Source organism: Tenrec ecaudatus, chromosome 10 (assembly GCF_050624435.1).
Source record: "Tenrec ecaudatus isolate mTenEca1 chromosome 10, mTenEca1.hap1, whole genome shotgun sequence".
Taxonomy (NCBI): domain Eukaryota; kingdom Metazoa; phylum Chordata; class Mammalia; order Afrosoricida; family Tenrecidae; genus Tenrec; species Tenrec ecaudatus.
In genome coordinates this window covers 127,416,985-127,433,355 of record NC_134539.1, presented here as the reverse complement: position 1 = coordinate 127,433,355, position 16,371 = coordinate 127,416,985, and the positions used below count along the sequence as shown (strand labels likewise).

Here is a 16,371-nt window from a genome sequence, read left to right as displayed (position 1 = left end):
AGTGGGTCGAGAGCAGACACCTCATTGCTCCCAGGGCCAGCATGTGGGGCTGCTGCCTGGCCCCCCAAGGACCTGTCCCACCGGGCTTTGTCCCACCGAGGGCCCCTGTCCTCTGAGGCCCCTGTCCCCGGAGGGCCCCTGTCCCCCGAGGAGCCCTGTCCTACCAGGGCCCTGTCCCATCAAGAGCCCTGTCCCACCGAGGGCCCTTGTCCCACCGCGGGACCTTATCCCACCCAGGGCCCTTGTCCCTTGAGGGGCCCTGTCCCACCGGGCTTTGTCCCACTGAGGGTCCCTGTCCCCCAACTCTGTCCCACTGAGGGCCACTGTCCCCCCGATGACCCCAGTCCCACGGGGCCCTGTCCCACCGATGTCCCTTGTCCCACCGACATCCCTAGTCCGCTGAGGACCCCTGTCCTGCCGATGGCCCTGTCCCACCGACAGCTACTGTCTCCCGAGGGCCCTGTCCCACCGAGGGTCATTGTCCCACCGGGCCTTGTCCCACCAGGGGCCCGGGCCCCGCCCCTCCAGCCCAGGGGGCGCGCGGCAGGTGCGCGGCCGCCTCCCAGGCCCCTCCCCGCGTGCCCGCAGGCGCCGGTGTCCGCGCCCCGCCGCGGCCGGGCGTGTCGCACCGCCTGCGCCCGGCCCGGCCCGGGGGCGCTCGGGCGAAGAGGAGGAGCCGGGGACAGGGAGCGGGTGGAGTCGGGAGCGGGGAGCGGAGGAGGCGGATTTCCTGGGCCCGGCTCTCTGGGGCTACCATGTCGTTCGGGAAGACTCACCGGGATCCCTACGGGACCTCCGTGGGCCACCTGATCGGTAAGGAGGCGCGGACGGACACGCCCGCGCCGGCTCGGGAGCCCGGGGCTCACTTTCCCGGGTGACCCCGACCCCGCGGGAGGAGGACCGAGAGGGTCCGCGTTTGAGGGACTGTCCCCCCGCCCCTCCCCCACTCCAGCCACTCGCCGGGGCACCCGCCGCCGCCCCCCCTCCCGCGTCCTCCCAGGCACCGAGGTCTTCGCGATTCGTCCCCGAACCTGGCCCTCACCATGTGCCTCCGTGGGCTGCCTCCCTGCGAGGGAAACCGGACAGGTGACCCGCGGGGCTCGGCCGTGGCGTTGGGGCCTCTACCTGGCGAGACGTGAGCCTCCTCGGTCCCGGAGAGGTTATGGTGGAGTGCGCTCCTCGCGGGCCCAGGGTTGGGGTGCCTGGGTGACAGGAACGTGGAGGCTCTGGGTGGGGTTCGCGGATGGGACCTCTTGGTGAAAGCCAGGTCCAGCCAATCCCGGGACCTGGCGCCGAGCCCCTTTTGGCTGAGTTGCTCCTCGAGGCCACGCGCATAAAATCACAGGGGTCCGAGTGGAAGGAGTGCCGCGGAGGCGTCGGACGGGGGGAGGGGAGGGGAGTCACAGAATGGCTATGGGAGCCACTGGGGGCCACACCGCAAACACCTGCCTCGCTCATTTCTCCTGGGGCTGCCCGCTGCCGCACAGGTAGGAGGAAGCCGCAGCTGGTGCCTGTACCGCTCAGGGGCACCAGCTCGGTGCCCTGGCTTCGCCAGACTCCTTCCTGGGTGACTGGGTGTGGTGTGAGTACATACTGGTTGTCTGGGTGTCCTGCTAGGCATTGTGTTGAGAGTTGAGGGGTGTTGAAATCATGGGGCCTTAGTTAGTTGCAGTGGGGAAGCACAGATTGGAAGCTTGTGAGGCCTGCTCTCGGCATGTTAACCCGTTAACCTAACCGGAATCTTGGTTTCTAGGTTCAGAAACCAAGATTTTTGCCGAGGGCAGGAGTCGGGTTTGTTGCTGCTGCTGTTCTTTTCGAGGAGGAGACGTTTATGAACTGTTGAGGGTCCTACCTGTAATTGGGTATGAAGAAGAGCCCCGATGAGAAACAGACTCAGACTGCACCTTCGTGGGAAAAAGGAACATCAGCAGTCAAACTAGCAAACAAAATACCAGTTACATCCATGCGATTGCAACTCCTGTGTGCAGATCTGTGTTCCATGACTTTTCTTCCTGCTGAGCCTCCTGTGGCTCTGACCATGTAGGGAGCTGGTAAAGTCTCCATCCAGGTACTCCGGCTCCAGCAATACTGCTCATGAATTCTTTGACGTTTTACCATCTGTGTTGACACCCAGCTATGGGCCTGGACCTCCAATGGGCACTGCCGAGGCCAAGAAAAGATCAGGTCTCAAAGCCCAGGGCGCACGCACACGTGTCAGGAGGATGGATACAATCATCTCATTGTAACCCCCAACATAGACAGTAGCTTTGCAATACAAGGAAAATATAAAATGTGCCGAACTGAGGCAGGTATCAGCTCTGCCTTGGGTTTTGAAGAGTGAATAGGAGTTTGTTTTGGTTTTTTAGGAAGTTGAGAGGAACAACAAGGAATGAGAAGGGAACATCTGGCAGAAGGAACAACAGCTCGGGCCTGACAACTTGAAGTTGGGCAGCTCTGTCTACTCAAAGACAAATTCAGAAAGCTCTCTTCCTAGATAGGAAGTGGGTTAAAACTTTGGAGTTCTTCCAACCAGGCACTTAAGAATCTATCCCCCCCCCCTTCATTATCCTTTCTAATTATTTTCTTCCCTTCATCCATTCTCCCACCTAAGAATCTGGGTTTTCATGATGAAGGAGCTCACCTCTTTTGTAGGAAAGATGTTAAACTGGTCCTCAATGTGAGTTCTACTTCCCTTTCCAGAGAACATTTTATGTTCTTAAAGGCAATATCTAGGGAAAGATGGCTGATTGTTGAATGCTGAGGTTCTAGGTACTAGACAGCTTTGGTTAGTACACGTGGGGATAGTGACATTGTCTTACTGTACAAGACAGACTTTATAGCTAGTATTTCTCTCTCTTTTCTCACTTAGCTTCTCCCCTCCCATCTCTCTCCCAAATAAATGTTTTTTACTTAAAGCACTCAAGTTTGAATCCTCGTTCTACCTTTTGCAGGCTGAAAATGACACAACCTGGTGTGTGTCATTTACTTAACTTCCTTGAACTCCCTTGCCCCATTTCGAACAATGGGTTAAATGAGACTGTGCAAGATAAACTCCTTAGCACTGTGCAGTGTGCCTTATGGGTAGGTGTTCACTACGTTTCCTGAAAGAACTAGCAGGTGGAGAGTCAGCCAGCCGGGCCTGACCCTGCCGCCTTTGCTGGGCCCACACATTTTACTAATAGGTCACCCATTACTTTTACAAAAGCAGCACTCTGAACTTGAGTCCTGATTAATGTCTCCATTTCCTTGGAGTGGTTCAGAGGGAAAACTTACAAAACAGAGCGTCACGTTGCCCTCTCAGACTGCAAACTTGATGGCTCTTGCTAGCTTATCCCGTGCCGACGATCTCAGGAAGACCAAGCGTTGTTTTATCCTCTTGTAGCTCAGCCTCAACCAACAGCTTTCTCTTTGCAGAAAAAGCTACATTTGCTGGAGTGCAGACTGAAGACTGGGGCCGGTTCATGCACATCTGTGACGTCATTAACACCTCCCAAGATGGGTGAGTACAGTGTGGTGTTCCTGCTCTTGCCGCTGATAAGAATATAAAGTTACAGTGCATTCTTCGCTTGTGAACGCTTGGATTTTACTTTAACAGTTTTATTGGTTTATAATTCATATATTATACAATTTAATACTTCCAGCCATATTGAGAAGAGTTGTATAATCACTCTTGTTGAGCATTTTCCTCATCCCCAAGGGTAGTGTTGATTACTCAATAAGCAAGGTAAGCATGGGCTTACTTAGGCTTTCTTACTACTAAACTGTACCGAACAATTTCACACGGGCTCACTGCGTCAGAGATTCTGCTTCTAATAATGCCGGACATCGGTTTCGGAAAAAAGAAAAAAAAAAAGGTAAATGGTTTCCTCCTTGAGCAGTGGTTCTCAACCTGTGGGTCGCGACCCCTTTGAGAATCAAACGTCCCTTTTACGGGGGTCACTGATTCATAACAGTAGCAAAATTACAGTTAGGAAGTAGCAATGCAAGTAATATCATGGTTAGGGGGCCACCACCACACGAGGAACCGTGTGAAAGGGTTGCGGCCTGAGGAAGGTGGAGAACCGCTGCTCCAGAGGAATTCCCTTAGCTCTAATTGCAAGCGTTTTTGCTGATGTCACTGAAAAGTATTATCCAGAAATTGGTTGACTTCCTGAAGGTAGACTGTCCCTGCGAAATCGTCACAAACCAGCCTTGATGATGTAGAGTGGGTCAGACAATGGGCTGTTAACTGCCAGGGTCAGGAGTTTGAGACCCCCAGCCACTCCACTGGAGAAAGATGGCACTCTCTCCCCTTGCAAAGACTGACACTCTCACTAACCCCCCCACAGGAGTGGTTGTGCTCTGCCCTAAGAGTCACCACGAGTCAGAATGGACGCAAGAGCAGTGAGTTTTTGCCACAGGACATTTTTGTTTGTTCGTTTTCCTTCAGAATGCCAACTTCCTCATGTTCACACTGAAATGTTGTGCTACTTCTTAATTCGTTTGGAGAATTCAAATTAAGAGAAATATTTCTGAGAGCGGAAAATCAGTTTGAATTTACAGCCTGCATTACAGGCCGGTATAAGGGATACAGGAGCCCTGGTGGTACAGTTCTTAAGCGCTCAGTTGATAATCAGGACGTCAGAGTTTGGGTCCACAAGCTGATCCTTGGGAGAAAGAGGTGGCAGTCGGCTTCCATAAAGGCTGTAGCCTGAGGAACCTAAGTGGTCAGTTCTGTTCTGCCCTGCAGGGTCACTATGAGTCAGAATTGACTCGGCAGCTACGGCTTTTAGTATAAGTGATACAATACTGTCGTTCTGTTGGTAGTCATGTGACAGCTGTCAGACGTGTCTGGCTTACGTTGATGAAGAACATGCTGAGCCTAATTATTGATCAGCCATCAATGGAAAGTGCTCATGGTTGTTTCTTGTAAACATTCATGTCTTTCCAGTCAATGTGCTTACCGTTTTCCTTCTGTGAATCTTTTCATTGACGACACCAGTTTCTTCATTGATAATACAAACAGAAAGGGAGTCTCACAGAGGAAGTAAATTCAACCTTGTGATGAGAAAAATTTCTGGCTCTGTACCATGAAATTGTAGATTCAGAAGTTGACCCACAATTCCTCTTGTCTCGTTAACCTCTAGGACCCCTCATAGTATATTGGGTGACGAGTTGGACTGTGAAGTACAAGGTTCGTGGTTCCAACCGACTAGCCGCTCTGTAGGAGAGGATGAGGCTTTCTGGCCTGTGAAGATTTACACAAACTCTTTTGGTGTACCACACTTTCATTCAGAAAAATATTACTCAGCACTCCATGGCAATTAATGCTTTTGTACGATAGTTCATAACCCAACGTAAAGTGTAGGTATATACAGCATTGGAAACCCACGGGGGGGGGGGGGGAGTTCGACTCTGTCCTATTGAGTTGCTCTTCCAAGAAGTCAACTCAAAGGCAATGAGTTTGTTGGATATCCCCAACCTGAAAAGGCCAGGAAATATTAAGAGTATCAGTTAAAATGAGCAAGCCCCGTTGCTTTGGAAATTACATATCCTGTACACTGGTTCTGTGTACTGACAGAGGGATGTATAAGCTTGTCTCGTTGTGGTGCTTTCTGGGCTATTGTATTTTATGTAATTATTTGATTGTCACAATGACGTAGGTGGCATTGTTTGCCTATGTGCATCAGAAAACTTATACAAAAGAAGGTAAGTGGTCTCCCCAGGGTCACACAGCGCAACCTTGGTGAGCGCCTTCTACAGTGTGTGTTCTTTTTCAGATACTGCTTGTTTTAGCAAATACTGAAATGGGTGATTCTACTGTATTTATTGCTGTAGGCCAAAAGATGCAGTAAAAGCTTTGAAGAAAAGGATTTCCAAAAACTACAACCATAAAGAAATACAACTGACTTTGTCAGTAAGTACTTTAATATTATAATCAAAACTCGAGGTCGTCTACCAAGCTATGGTCTTATGTTTAAATAGGGGGGGGGATCGAAATATTCTGAGGGAATTAGTAGATTGAGAAAGAGACATAAACACTATGAGTTCCAACGGTTCATTTATTGAGCATTGCAGAACAGAGAGAGGTAATAATGAGAGACTGTAATTGCGTTTAATGTCTTAGGATTCTGGGAAATTGATTTTTTCCCCTGGTTAGGAACTGGGGACTGGTGGTTGAAAACGTGTATATGCTGAAGCAACCAAGAAGTTTGTGTGTGTTTGTTGAAGGCGGTAGGATGGAAGTCTTGAGAACTGCCTCCTCATCAGCATTGTTACCTTGTCTGAGGCCCTTTGTGCAGTCCTGAGCTGCTGCCAGCTCATTACGTTTCAGCCAAGTCCTGCTGCCCGGTATAATTTGAAGAACCCCTCTTTGCTGATTGAGGCAGTTTTCCTTTGTGCCATTTATTTTCTGATTTGGGTGGGCAAGTTTACCTGACAGGTTCCCATCCCCACTTCCCATCGGTGGCCAAGTGACCTCTCCACTCACTTTTTGGTGAGTTCCCCCTATTGCTTGGGTGTGTTTGAGAGCCCTGTCTCCAGACACCTGAGAGTGAGCGGCGCGGCTTTCTCATTTCTTCTGTATGGATATGTTTATCGCAGCCCAGCCCCAGGCCTGGCTTGGTTACTTCACTAATCAGCCAGCATCACACTGCTCTTGGGAGCTTTGGGAGTGTTTATCTAGAGAGAACTGTAGGACAGATGGGAGCCTGGCTCCCAGTTTCTAGTTTCATGTGAAACAACTCTATTGTAGCTTACTACAAGGGTGAGAGGAATTAACCGAACAATCTCACCGATGCTATTGCTGAAGTTGGGGTTTCAATAAAGAATTAGAGGTGTTTCCCTTCGTCGCCTTTTACTGGCCCCCTCCATGCCCCACACTCCTAAGAGCTACCTCAGAAAGATCGCAGAGTGAAAAACTAGGGAGGGAGAGCCAGGTGCTTCTGTGAAAATATTATCACAGTGATAGTAAACCTCTGACTGACACTTTCAAATTACTTACCCACTTGTTGAGGTGCTCAACAGCCCTGTGAAGTACTTGTGTTGTTAATGCCAATTCCGCAGAAGACGCTGAGACGAAGAAAGGGTTAAGTGATCTTTCAAGGTTAAATGACTATTAAATAGCATAACCAGAATTTGAAATAACATCATATTCTAAATTCCATACCTATTTCCCCATCCTATATTGTTTCTCAAATTGAATCATATCTGTCAGGAGAGACTACTGTGTTTCATTGGTCATGTTCATCTAATGTGTGTACAGCGTAGAGCCCAGGATATTCGTGTATCAGATGTTGGTGGACTCATTGACTGTGTGCTCCACCTTGCCTCTCCCACTCTCCAGACTCAAGGGCAAGGGCTAAAAAAGGTAGTATAGAAAACCACATCAGACCCAGGGCCATTGGGTCGATTCCTACTCAAAGCAATGCGAGGATCACACACAACTACCCCATAGGGTTTTCATGGCTGTTAATCTGTATGAAATCAGATTACCACATTTTTCTCCCTTGGTGCTGCTGTAGGTTTGAATCTCAGATTTTTGCGGGAAGCGATCATGCACATAACCATTGTGCCACCCAGGCTCCTGGGTACTATAGAAATAACCTGAAGATGTGCCCCCAAATACTGTAGATTTAAGCTATCTTAAGACAGCGGAAGGTTAGGAGACTTGAGTAAGGAGGGTAAGGGTGGAAAATGAATGCCTGCCACCTCTTACATTTCATCACGGAATATTATTTCATCTTCTCTCTTTATAATGAGTTTTTATTGTGCCCAACCTCCTTGATAGTTCCCTATCTCCATATCTTCCACTATTACAGTTCCTTTTTAATGAAGATAAACCAACACCCTTCCCTGAGAAAGTTGAGCTATCCAGGAATGTTATTCCTTCTTACCCTTGCTAACTCGCCCCCTCAGTGATTTAATCTAAACCTTGTCCCATAGCTGCCTGTTCTGCCTCAGACAACACTAAGATCTTTGCCTTGTGATTTCCACACCAGTACCACGAGAACAACTGAATCGAAACCTGTACCAAAATAAGGCTCACAGATTAGGGGGGAGGCCACCTCCTCCTTCGTGGACTCAGAATTCACACGAAGTGGGGAAAACACCCACTTCTTGGGCTTTCATTCAGCAGCCCCTGTCTTGATACCTTCAGGCAGATTAGCACCCGTCTCTCTACTTCTGACTACTCACCAGTGCGAGTCCTTGAGCCTCAGAACTGACGTCAGTAGTCATGTCAGCCAAACTTAATTATGTTGGAAATTAGTTGCAGAAGGGATTATCCACTGTCTGTCAAAGGCAATTTTAAGTTTGCCAACAAACTCTTTAAAACATAATCCTTATATCTGACATTTCCATGTTCTTTTTATGTGCTGCTGAGAGCGTCTCCAAATCAATTATAGATGTTCTCTGTGTTCGCTGTCAGTTTGGATTCTCTGTGGACTTCTTTGCCTTGATTAAGTCTTTGATGAGATTTGAAGATAGGAGATTTTCTATCATCCATTGGTAGAGCAGTTTTGTAGCCAATAGTTTTTTTGGTTGTTTTTTCTTTAAAGCTATTTTATTACCAGGCTCTGTAACTCTGAGCCAGAAACTAGCCTTTTCTTGAATGAGCCCATTGTGATGAATCTCAACAAGATACTACTATTATTGTCAAGTAAAAAGTGGTTGAACAGGTTCCTGGGAATTAATTAACTAATAGGCTTTTGTGAAGTACCCACTAGGGGAAGAGTTCCTGGGGCTTTAGAAGAAGTGTGAAATGTGATTATCCACCCAGAGCCTATTTGGGTGAGAGTGACAAAAATGGCCTCTGCCTAGAGGTGTCATGTGAAGTTGGCCATCCTTTGGTGTGGTCCCCATAATCAGGGTGTGATCCTCAGAGCTGATAGCCTAGGAAGCTGACTGTTGTCGCAGTAGGTGGGGTTTCAGCTTGGGAGACTGTCTTAGCCAATTCATGTTAGAAAGCACCCAGTAATAAGTTGGTATCTGCTGAAGTGACTTACTATGAGAAATAAAACTCTTCTTCCTCCAGCCTCTCTAAAAAGAGTACTCATAGTAACTAATGAGGGGATGTCCTCCCTCTCCTAATAGGAAATTCTCCAGGGAAGCATATGAACAAAGTAGTTACCTTTTAGAGAGCCCCAGTTATGGATCTGGCTCTTCCTAGAGATTATATTTCATTTCATCCTCACAAGAAACTTCTAGAACAGTGGTGCTCAACCTGTGGGTTGAGCCACCCTTCCACGGGGGTTACCCAATTTATAACCAGCAAAATTACAGTTATTAAGTAGCAACAAAAATACTGTTTTGGTTGGGTGGGGTCACCACACCATGAGGAACTGTGTTAAAGGGTGGCGGCATTAGGAAGGTTGAGACCACTGCTCTAGAGGAAGGTATTTTGCCCTTTTTGCAGACGATACCCATGCTTAGTAAGAATAAATTATTTGCCCAGTCAAGAGCCAAACACCCCAGGAAGCCTGGAGCCTCCCAGTGCAGGTTCTCAAAGACCCTTGTCTCCTAGGATCTCTAGTCAGTCTCAGATGACGGCTTCTCTTACCAGAGATAGGTTATATGAACACACTTACACCAAGACCCAATTTCAAAATGTGTAAAAGCGGCGCGTTTGATTTTTCCCATTTGGCACAAGAGATTTTACTACTTTATCTCTGGGCTGAAAGGGTAGCAAGAGATATTGGCGGCATACAAGAGGTGGTGATGTAGAAGTAATTACTCCTGACATACCCCATTCCAAAGGAATAACTGAAAGGGCAGGATTTCTCATCTCCGGATGTTAACCTTCTCAATATTTCTTGTTGGCTCTTTGATTTTTGTGTATGAGCCTCCTGGGAGGGTGACCCATTTTCATAACATCTTGGTGCTCCAAGCATAGAAATTGGTTAGCAAGAAATCCACCGCTCATCTGAGCATTAGGGGAAACGTGACTTGGAGGCTTAAGTCTGTCGGCTGAGACCTCACAACCAGCTGGGGGAAGTTTCTCTCTAAACGCTCAGTGAGCCAGACAGAGCCCATTCTCTTTTCAGCATTTCAACCAATTAAAAAGTCATCCTGATAATGTGCCAAGATAAAAGACGTTTGTAATGCAAACTTTCGACTCATCTTCTAACCAACTGGCATTAATCTGAGACATTGTAATATGTTGCAGGCTTTGTTTTCACTTTCCTTTGCTGGAAATGCTTTCTCCGTGGTGCCCCCTGCCCTGTTTGCTCAGCTTCTGTATTTTCCGCCCGCCTTCTTGGTCACCTTGCCCTTGAATATTGGGGTATGAAAGTACAGCTTGGTGTCGTGTCATCGGAGTGACAGAGCCCGGTGTAAAGTCGCTTTCCAGGACTGCCTTCTGCGGGCATGGTGGTCTGTGTGACCGTGCTGTGGTCCCCGTGGCCTCCCTAACACGGCTGGCAGCATGGAAGCTAGAACTTTACTTTTGTTTTTAAGTCACTTTGGTTCATGCCAGCACATCCCTTCTGAGCCAGACTCCTGTTTATGTTGCCTTGTTGAAAGCAGTTCCTTCAAGGTGAATAGCGACCCCACTGATCAGCAAGTCAAGCTGCGTTCTTCTCGGTCCGTTTTCTTGACTGTTTTGGAACTCTGCCCGCCTTTGACTTTATGCACATCATGTTCACGGCATTTCGTTCTTCAACTGCCATGAGCTTCGTTTACTGAGTTTGCCTCCAGCTTTTGTACAAGAGCGCTCCCAGCCTCCCGCCGTGCTCTCTCTCGTCTCAAGCAGCTTTGCTGACTCACCCCTGGTTCGTCCTACAATTTCCTGGCCTGCAGCCATGCACATACAGGCCTCTGCTAAACGTCTCTATGTGAATATCCCATATTCTTGTCAATTCAGGATCCTTGCATTTCAGTCCATCATTTTGAGCACTCATAAGCCATACCTCTCCGTCCACTGCCAACTCTCCATCAGACGCCATCGACTTCCTGCAGAATGAAAGGCACTTGTGTCTTGGTCTTGATCCTTGTTCAGCAAGTTGTTGAGGCTTCTCCCTTCATACGTCTGGCTTCCATTTCCTTGTATCCGCACACAGCCTTTTCTATGCCATGTGTGTCCTGGCGGGTCCCTACTAGATGTCTCCATGCCTCTGGGATAGTGTACCCTCCAGTTCCCTTTCTCCATTGCTACGTGGAAAATTGTCCGGAGTGTTACCTTTCACACGTTAATGTTTCTCTGAGACGCTTCTCACCTGTTAAGCTGGTGTTACAAGCGTGATGGCTACAAACTAATAAAAAAAAACTCTTCGTGGATCTGAGTGTTTTTGAGATGACATCCAAACTGCACAATACCATTCACCTTATACTTTCTGGATAAGACCCGTCACCCCAAGACTACTCTCCCTACCGTTCCAGTGACCCCAGTTTGCCTATACAAAGCACCTAAGGGACAGAATATCTGTTTTCTTCCTTACAAGTCATGCCCTTTGCCACTTTTGGATTTTTTTAAATATCATTTATAGTTCTACCGTCATCTTTATTTATTCCTCTTTCAAACCCCAGCTTTTGCTAAAATTCTTCTAAGACTTGTTGCACCTGCTTATAAAGTTCTGTACTTAGGGTTACTGTGTAAATTATTCATCTAAACCAGGACACTTTTGAGAGTGAAAGAAGGCCCCTCAATAAAAGCCAGGAAAAACAGACATAAATCATCAGGGCTTCCCTGGGAAACTCGGATGCACGTCCTCCTGTCTATAACCCATGTGTTTGGCTTGCACTTCTCATTTGGCACTTGGCATTCACTACCATTCACTACCAAGTGAATTCACTATTGCTCTTAATGCTCTTATGTGATTGTGTCCTGACTCTCTAAGAGGTCTATCCCCAAGCAATTACATTACGCTTTCCATTTCCAAACATCCCCAGAACCTAACACTTTGGCTTCTATTTAAATCGAAACTACATTATTTTTGTTAATTAGAATGCTGGTGAAAATCTTTATTTTGCATTGTATTGGGGAGCTGGGTTTTGCCAGAGAACTAGCATGTTTAATTTCTCTCTCTAATATAGCTCATTGACATGTGCATACAGAACTGTGGTCCAAGTTTCCAATCTCTGATCACAAAGAAGGAGTTCGTGAAAGATTGCCTAGTTAAGCTGCTGAATCCCAAATACAACTTGCCTTTAGACACTCAGAATAAAATCTTGAATTTCATTAAGGTAAGTCTGCCTTGGACCTCCTGGGATGGTAAACATCTAAGATTAAGGATGTCATTACATACTTCCTGATGAGTTCAGTGATTTTTTATGAGCTTTGCTTTGAGCCAGAAAGCATTCTTCATATTTTATTTTCTGCGTAATAACAGTTTATTGGCATTGGATAGTGACCCTTCTCACCTGAAGAATTTTGGAATCATATCTCTGCTTTTCTCTCAGTTTCTAGATTATCCATGACAGGTATAAAAGATGGTTGTGTGTGTGTTTATTTTGTAGCTATGGAAACTATATCCTGGAATAGTTACCTAACTAGTCCAAGATTACTTGGCACAAAAGCTTCTGGTGCTATTTTAGAATCTATTGACTGTGTTCAGTACCACAAATACCAATCAATGGCATCTGTCCTAGGATATCGTGAATACATTGATACATAGGATGCTGCTGATAAGAATATCTCAAGTTATTATTCTAGCCTTTGAAAATGTACCTTTTGTCTATGGCATTCAAAAGAACCTCCCGTTTTCCTGTCCCCTGTGAAGGATTGTATTTTGGTTTTTGCTGCTGTTCTTAATGCTGGAACTTTCTATTCTTGAATCCAGATTTGGTCCCAGGGCTTCCCGGGAGGTGTGGATGTAAGTGAAGTGAAGGAAGTGTATCTTGACCTGCTCAAGAGAGGCGTACAGTTTCCTCCTTCAGATGCAGAGGCGGAAACAAGACCAGAGGTAGGAGGCCTTTCCTTAACCTGCCTAAGTGTCTTATGCAAGGGGAAATGTAGCTCCATCTACCGTTAGCAAAAGAGGAAAATGATTAGAAAGGATATTCAGATAGCGCCTATAATAACTGTCCCACCAAAAAAGGCTGGTATTAGCTGGACTGTTGAAACAAAAGAGAATCCAGCATTGAAATGCCTTCAATGTTTCCATTTTCCTGTGACCGTCAACTTCATTCTTCTTTCCCATGACGAAGAGTAGAAAGAGCGTCCAGCTTGTCGTGTCATAGAGTTCCTTTCTCTTCACATCCCAAGTCTAAAATCCTTGGGGAAGAGCCACATTGAGTCCATTTATTTCAGTTTCCCATTTCTGAACAAATCGACTGAGATCTTATGAGAACATGGCAGCTCCCAAGGAAGTGGTTAGTAATATATAAAGAGAAGAGGGCAGCTGGCAAAAGGAAGGATTGAGACTGAACAGGCAAAAGAATAGTGTCGACCACGCAGACTAGTAAGAGTTACTTTTGTGCTTTTTGGTAATATCCACAGCCCCGGGAATGTTTGCCACAGGTTCACAGGTGTCCATTCTCAAGTTTACAAATTTTCAAAATTGAACTTTTAGTACATTGAGTAGTTGGTTATAACTCAGTTCTTATTTTTCTCCAATTTCCTTAATGTGTAGTAGCTCTTTCCTCCTGTAGTGTCCTGACTTGGTAAAATAAACCAGTCAGATGTCTACCAGAAGCCTCCTCTGTGAAAGCTATATTTTGAGCACTCTGGCCATGAACACCTGTCTCATCTTTGCCCGCACCTACCAGTGAACCTGCTCATTATATGCCTTGTCTTTTTCCTCCCAAGGTACTCTGTAGTACTAGCCTAGGATTTAGATATTCCAAGTGTGTGAGTTGGAGTATTCTCTGGGGGCTTGTTATAAATGTAGATATACTTCACTCTTAGACTACGCAAGATCTTCATTTAAGCAGGGTTTCCGGGTGATTTCTATGCAAATCATTATCAGGATGTACTGGCCTAGATCCCTGGGCTTTGGGCCATTTTATTTTTACTTTTATGATTTTATTCTGTTCCACTTTTGGGTGCGCGTGAGGCACTGGCTCAGGGAGGCGTTCATTGGCGGAGAAGAAGTGCTCTGCCAGCTGTAGCTTAAAAAGACGTTACGTGGATTGATTTAGCATTTGATTTTAACCATCCAGCGAGAGCAGGGATGATTTCACAGCATTGTGTATCCCGTAGAGTCCCACGGGAAAAGCCATTTTACCAAACATTCCATGAAATGGTAGTTCAGTTAAAAATCATGTCCGTGACCACCTGTTGCTCCGTATCTGTTCTGTTCTGAGAATTTCACGTGCTTTTAGCTCTCTTCTCGCAACGTTGGGCTGATTGTATACCAGAGGATTGACTCTGAGCTAACGCTCTCTAACCCAGGCTGTGGCTGAGGGCAGTGATTGAGTCAGCTGAGTGAAAACGGCATGGAGGGCCTGTCAAATCAGATAATATCATCTCCATATTTCTAATTAACAGACTGCTCCGATCTCATCGAATCCACCAACATCTGTTCCTACAGCACCGGCCCTTCCTTCTGCAGTCGTCCCCAAGAACTCGACCATTATGTTGGTCCCAGAACAGGTACTAATCGCAACAAGTTCTAAGACTATAGCTCATGTATTCTTCTTAGTGGTAGTACATTATTCTTCTCATTTTAGAAGGAGGAAGATGAGGCGTAGTGATGTTATGTGACTTAACCCTTTTCATTCCTAAAGAGATTTTGTCCTATAAATCGTCTGGTTCTCAAGCCGAAGCTGTGAACAGCTGCGTTCTGCTGCTTTCATGTCTTTGTGGAAGAGTGGGCAAGGACTGGGTCTTCTGTCAGCTTTCCCCTGCTCTTGCCAGGACTATCCATAGATACATGCGCTGTTTCAGAGAGCCGAGTAACTGGTCGTCTTATTACTCATGTTATTGTATAACTTATGGCTCTTTATCAAGGGTCTATATAAGCAATTGGAAACTATGTCACAAGTATTTCAAATGCCAGCAGGGTCACTCAAGGTGATAGGCTTTGGCAACAAAGAAGGAATAGGCTGTCTACTTCAGAGAAATCAGCTGCATGGTGAAGGCATTAGTGAAAACAAGGCTCCAGATTTGATGGAATACCGGTTGAAGTGTTTCAGCATGTTGATGAAACCCTGGGAACACTCACTCCTCTATGCCAGGATATTTGGAAACAGCCACCTAACCCACATCTGAAGATATCAATATCTGGACCCATTCCAAAGAAAGGGGACCCCACAGAAAGCAGGTATTACAGAACAATATCATTAATATCACATACAAGAAAAATTCTGCTGAAGATCATTCACCATTCATTACAGAAGTGCAATGACAAGGAGGTGGCAGAAATTGTAGCCAGATTCAGAAGAGCACCTCAAACGAGGGCTGTCATTGCTGATGTCAGATCAATCTTGGTTCATAGGAGGGGATATCAGAAAAATGTTTACTTGTGTTTTATTGATTATGCAAAGGCTCGGCTATTTGAGAACACTAAGAGGAATGGGAATTCAAGAACACTTCATTGCGCTTGACTGAAATGTGTACCTAGATCAAGAGGCAGTCTGTTCAGACAGAACAAGGGAACGTTGCATGGTTTAAAATCAGAAAAGCGTGTGTCTGGGTTGTATCCTTTATTTATTCAATCTGTATGCTGAGCAAATCATCAGAAAAGCTGGAATATATGAAGAAAAAGTCAACATCAGAATTGAAGGAAGGCTTGTGAACAATCTGATATATGCAGATGACACAACCTTGCTTGCTCTAAGTGAGAAGGGCTCGAAGCAGTAGCTGCTGATGATCAATGAGTGCAGCTTTCAGTTTGGATGACAACTCAACGTAAAGAAAACACAAATCCTCACAACTGAACCAGTAGATAACATGACAAATGGAGAAAAGATTGAAGTTGTCAGGAATTCATCTTGCTTGGATCACAATCATTGCTCATGGAAGCAGCAGTCAAAAGATCATAGGACACATTGCATTGGGTAAATCTGCTGCACAAGATCTCTTTAAAATGTGGAAGAACAAGGGTGTGTTATTTTGAGGACTAAGGTGCACCTGACCCAAACCACGGTATTTTCAGTCACCTCATGTGCACGTGAAAGTTGGACATTGAATAAGGAAGACCAGAGGAGAAGCAGTGCACTTGAATTGTGGTGCTGGGGAAGAAGATGGAAAGTACCATGGACCGCCAAGAGGAGAAATCGATCTGTCTTGGAAGAAGTACAGCCAGAGTGGTCCCTAGAGCCAAGGAGGTTGCACTTTTTCTCGGGTACTTTTGACATGTTTTTAGGAGAAATCAGTCCCTTGAAAGGGACATTGGTAAAGTAGAAGGGCAGCAAAAAAGAGGAAGACACTTGATGAGATGAATTGACACAGTGGCTTCAATATAACAACAATTCTGAGAGGATGGCACCGGTCCAGGAGGTGTTTTGTTTTAC

At 46.2% G+C, this 16,371-nt stretch overlaps 1 protein-coding gene across 2 annotated transcripts in view; it reads left to right on the top strand.

Annotated features, from left to right (window-relative positions):
• Window positions 1–674: 674 nt before the first annotated feature.
• The window catches only part of TOM1L1 (target of myb1 like 1 membrane trafficking protein), a 54,816-nt gene continuing 39,119 nt past the window's right edge, over window positions 675–16,371 (top strand). The window contains exons 1-6 of one of the 2 annotated variants that reach the window (XM_075561583.1): window positions 675–813; window positions 3,415–3,499; window positions 5,818–5,896; window positions 12,010–12,159; window positions 12,756–12,878; window positions 14,405–14,509. In XM_075561583.1, coding sequence (XP_075417698.1) covers window positions 756–813; window positions 3,415–3,499; window positions 5,818–5,896; window positions 12,010–12,159; window positions 12,756–12,878; window positions 14,405–14,509 — 600 coding nt within the window. In that variant the 5' untranslated portion in view covers window positions 675–755. The remainder of the gene's footprint in view (window positions 814–3,414; window positions 3,500–5,817; window positions 5,897–12,009; window positions 12,160–12,755; window positions 12,879–14,404; window positions 14,510–16,371) is intronic. The other variant, XM_075561585.1, reaches the window with a different exon arrangement.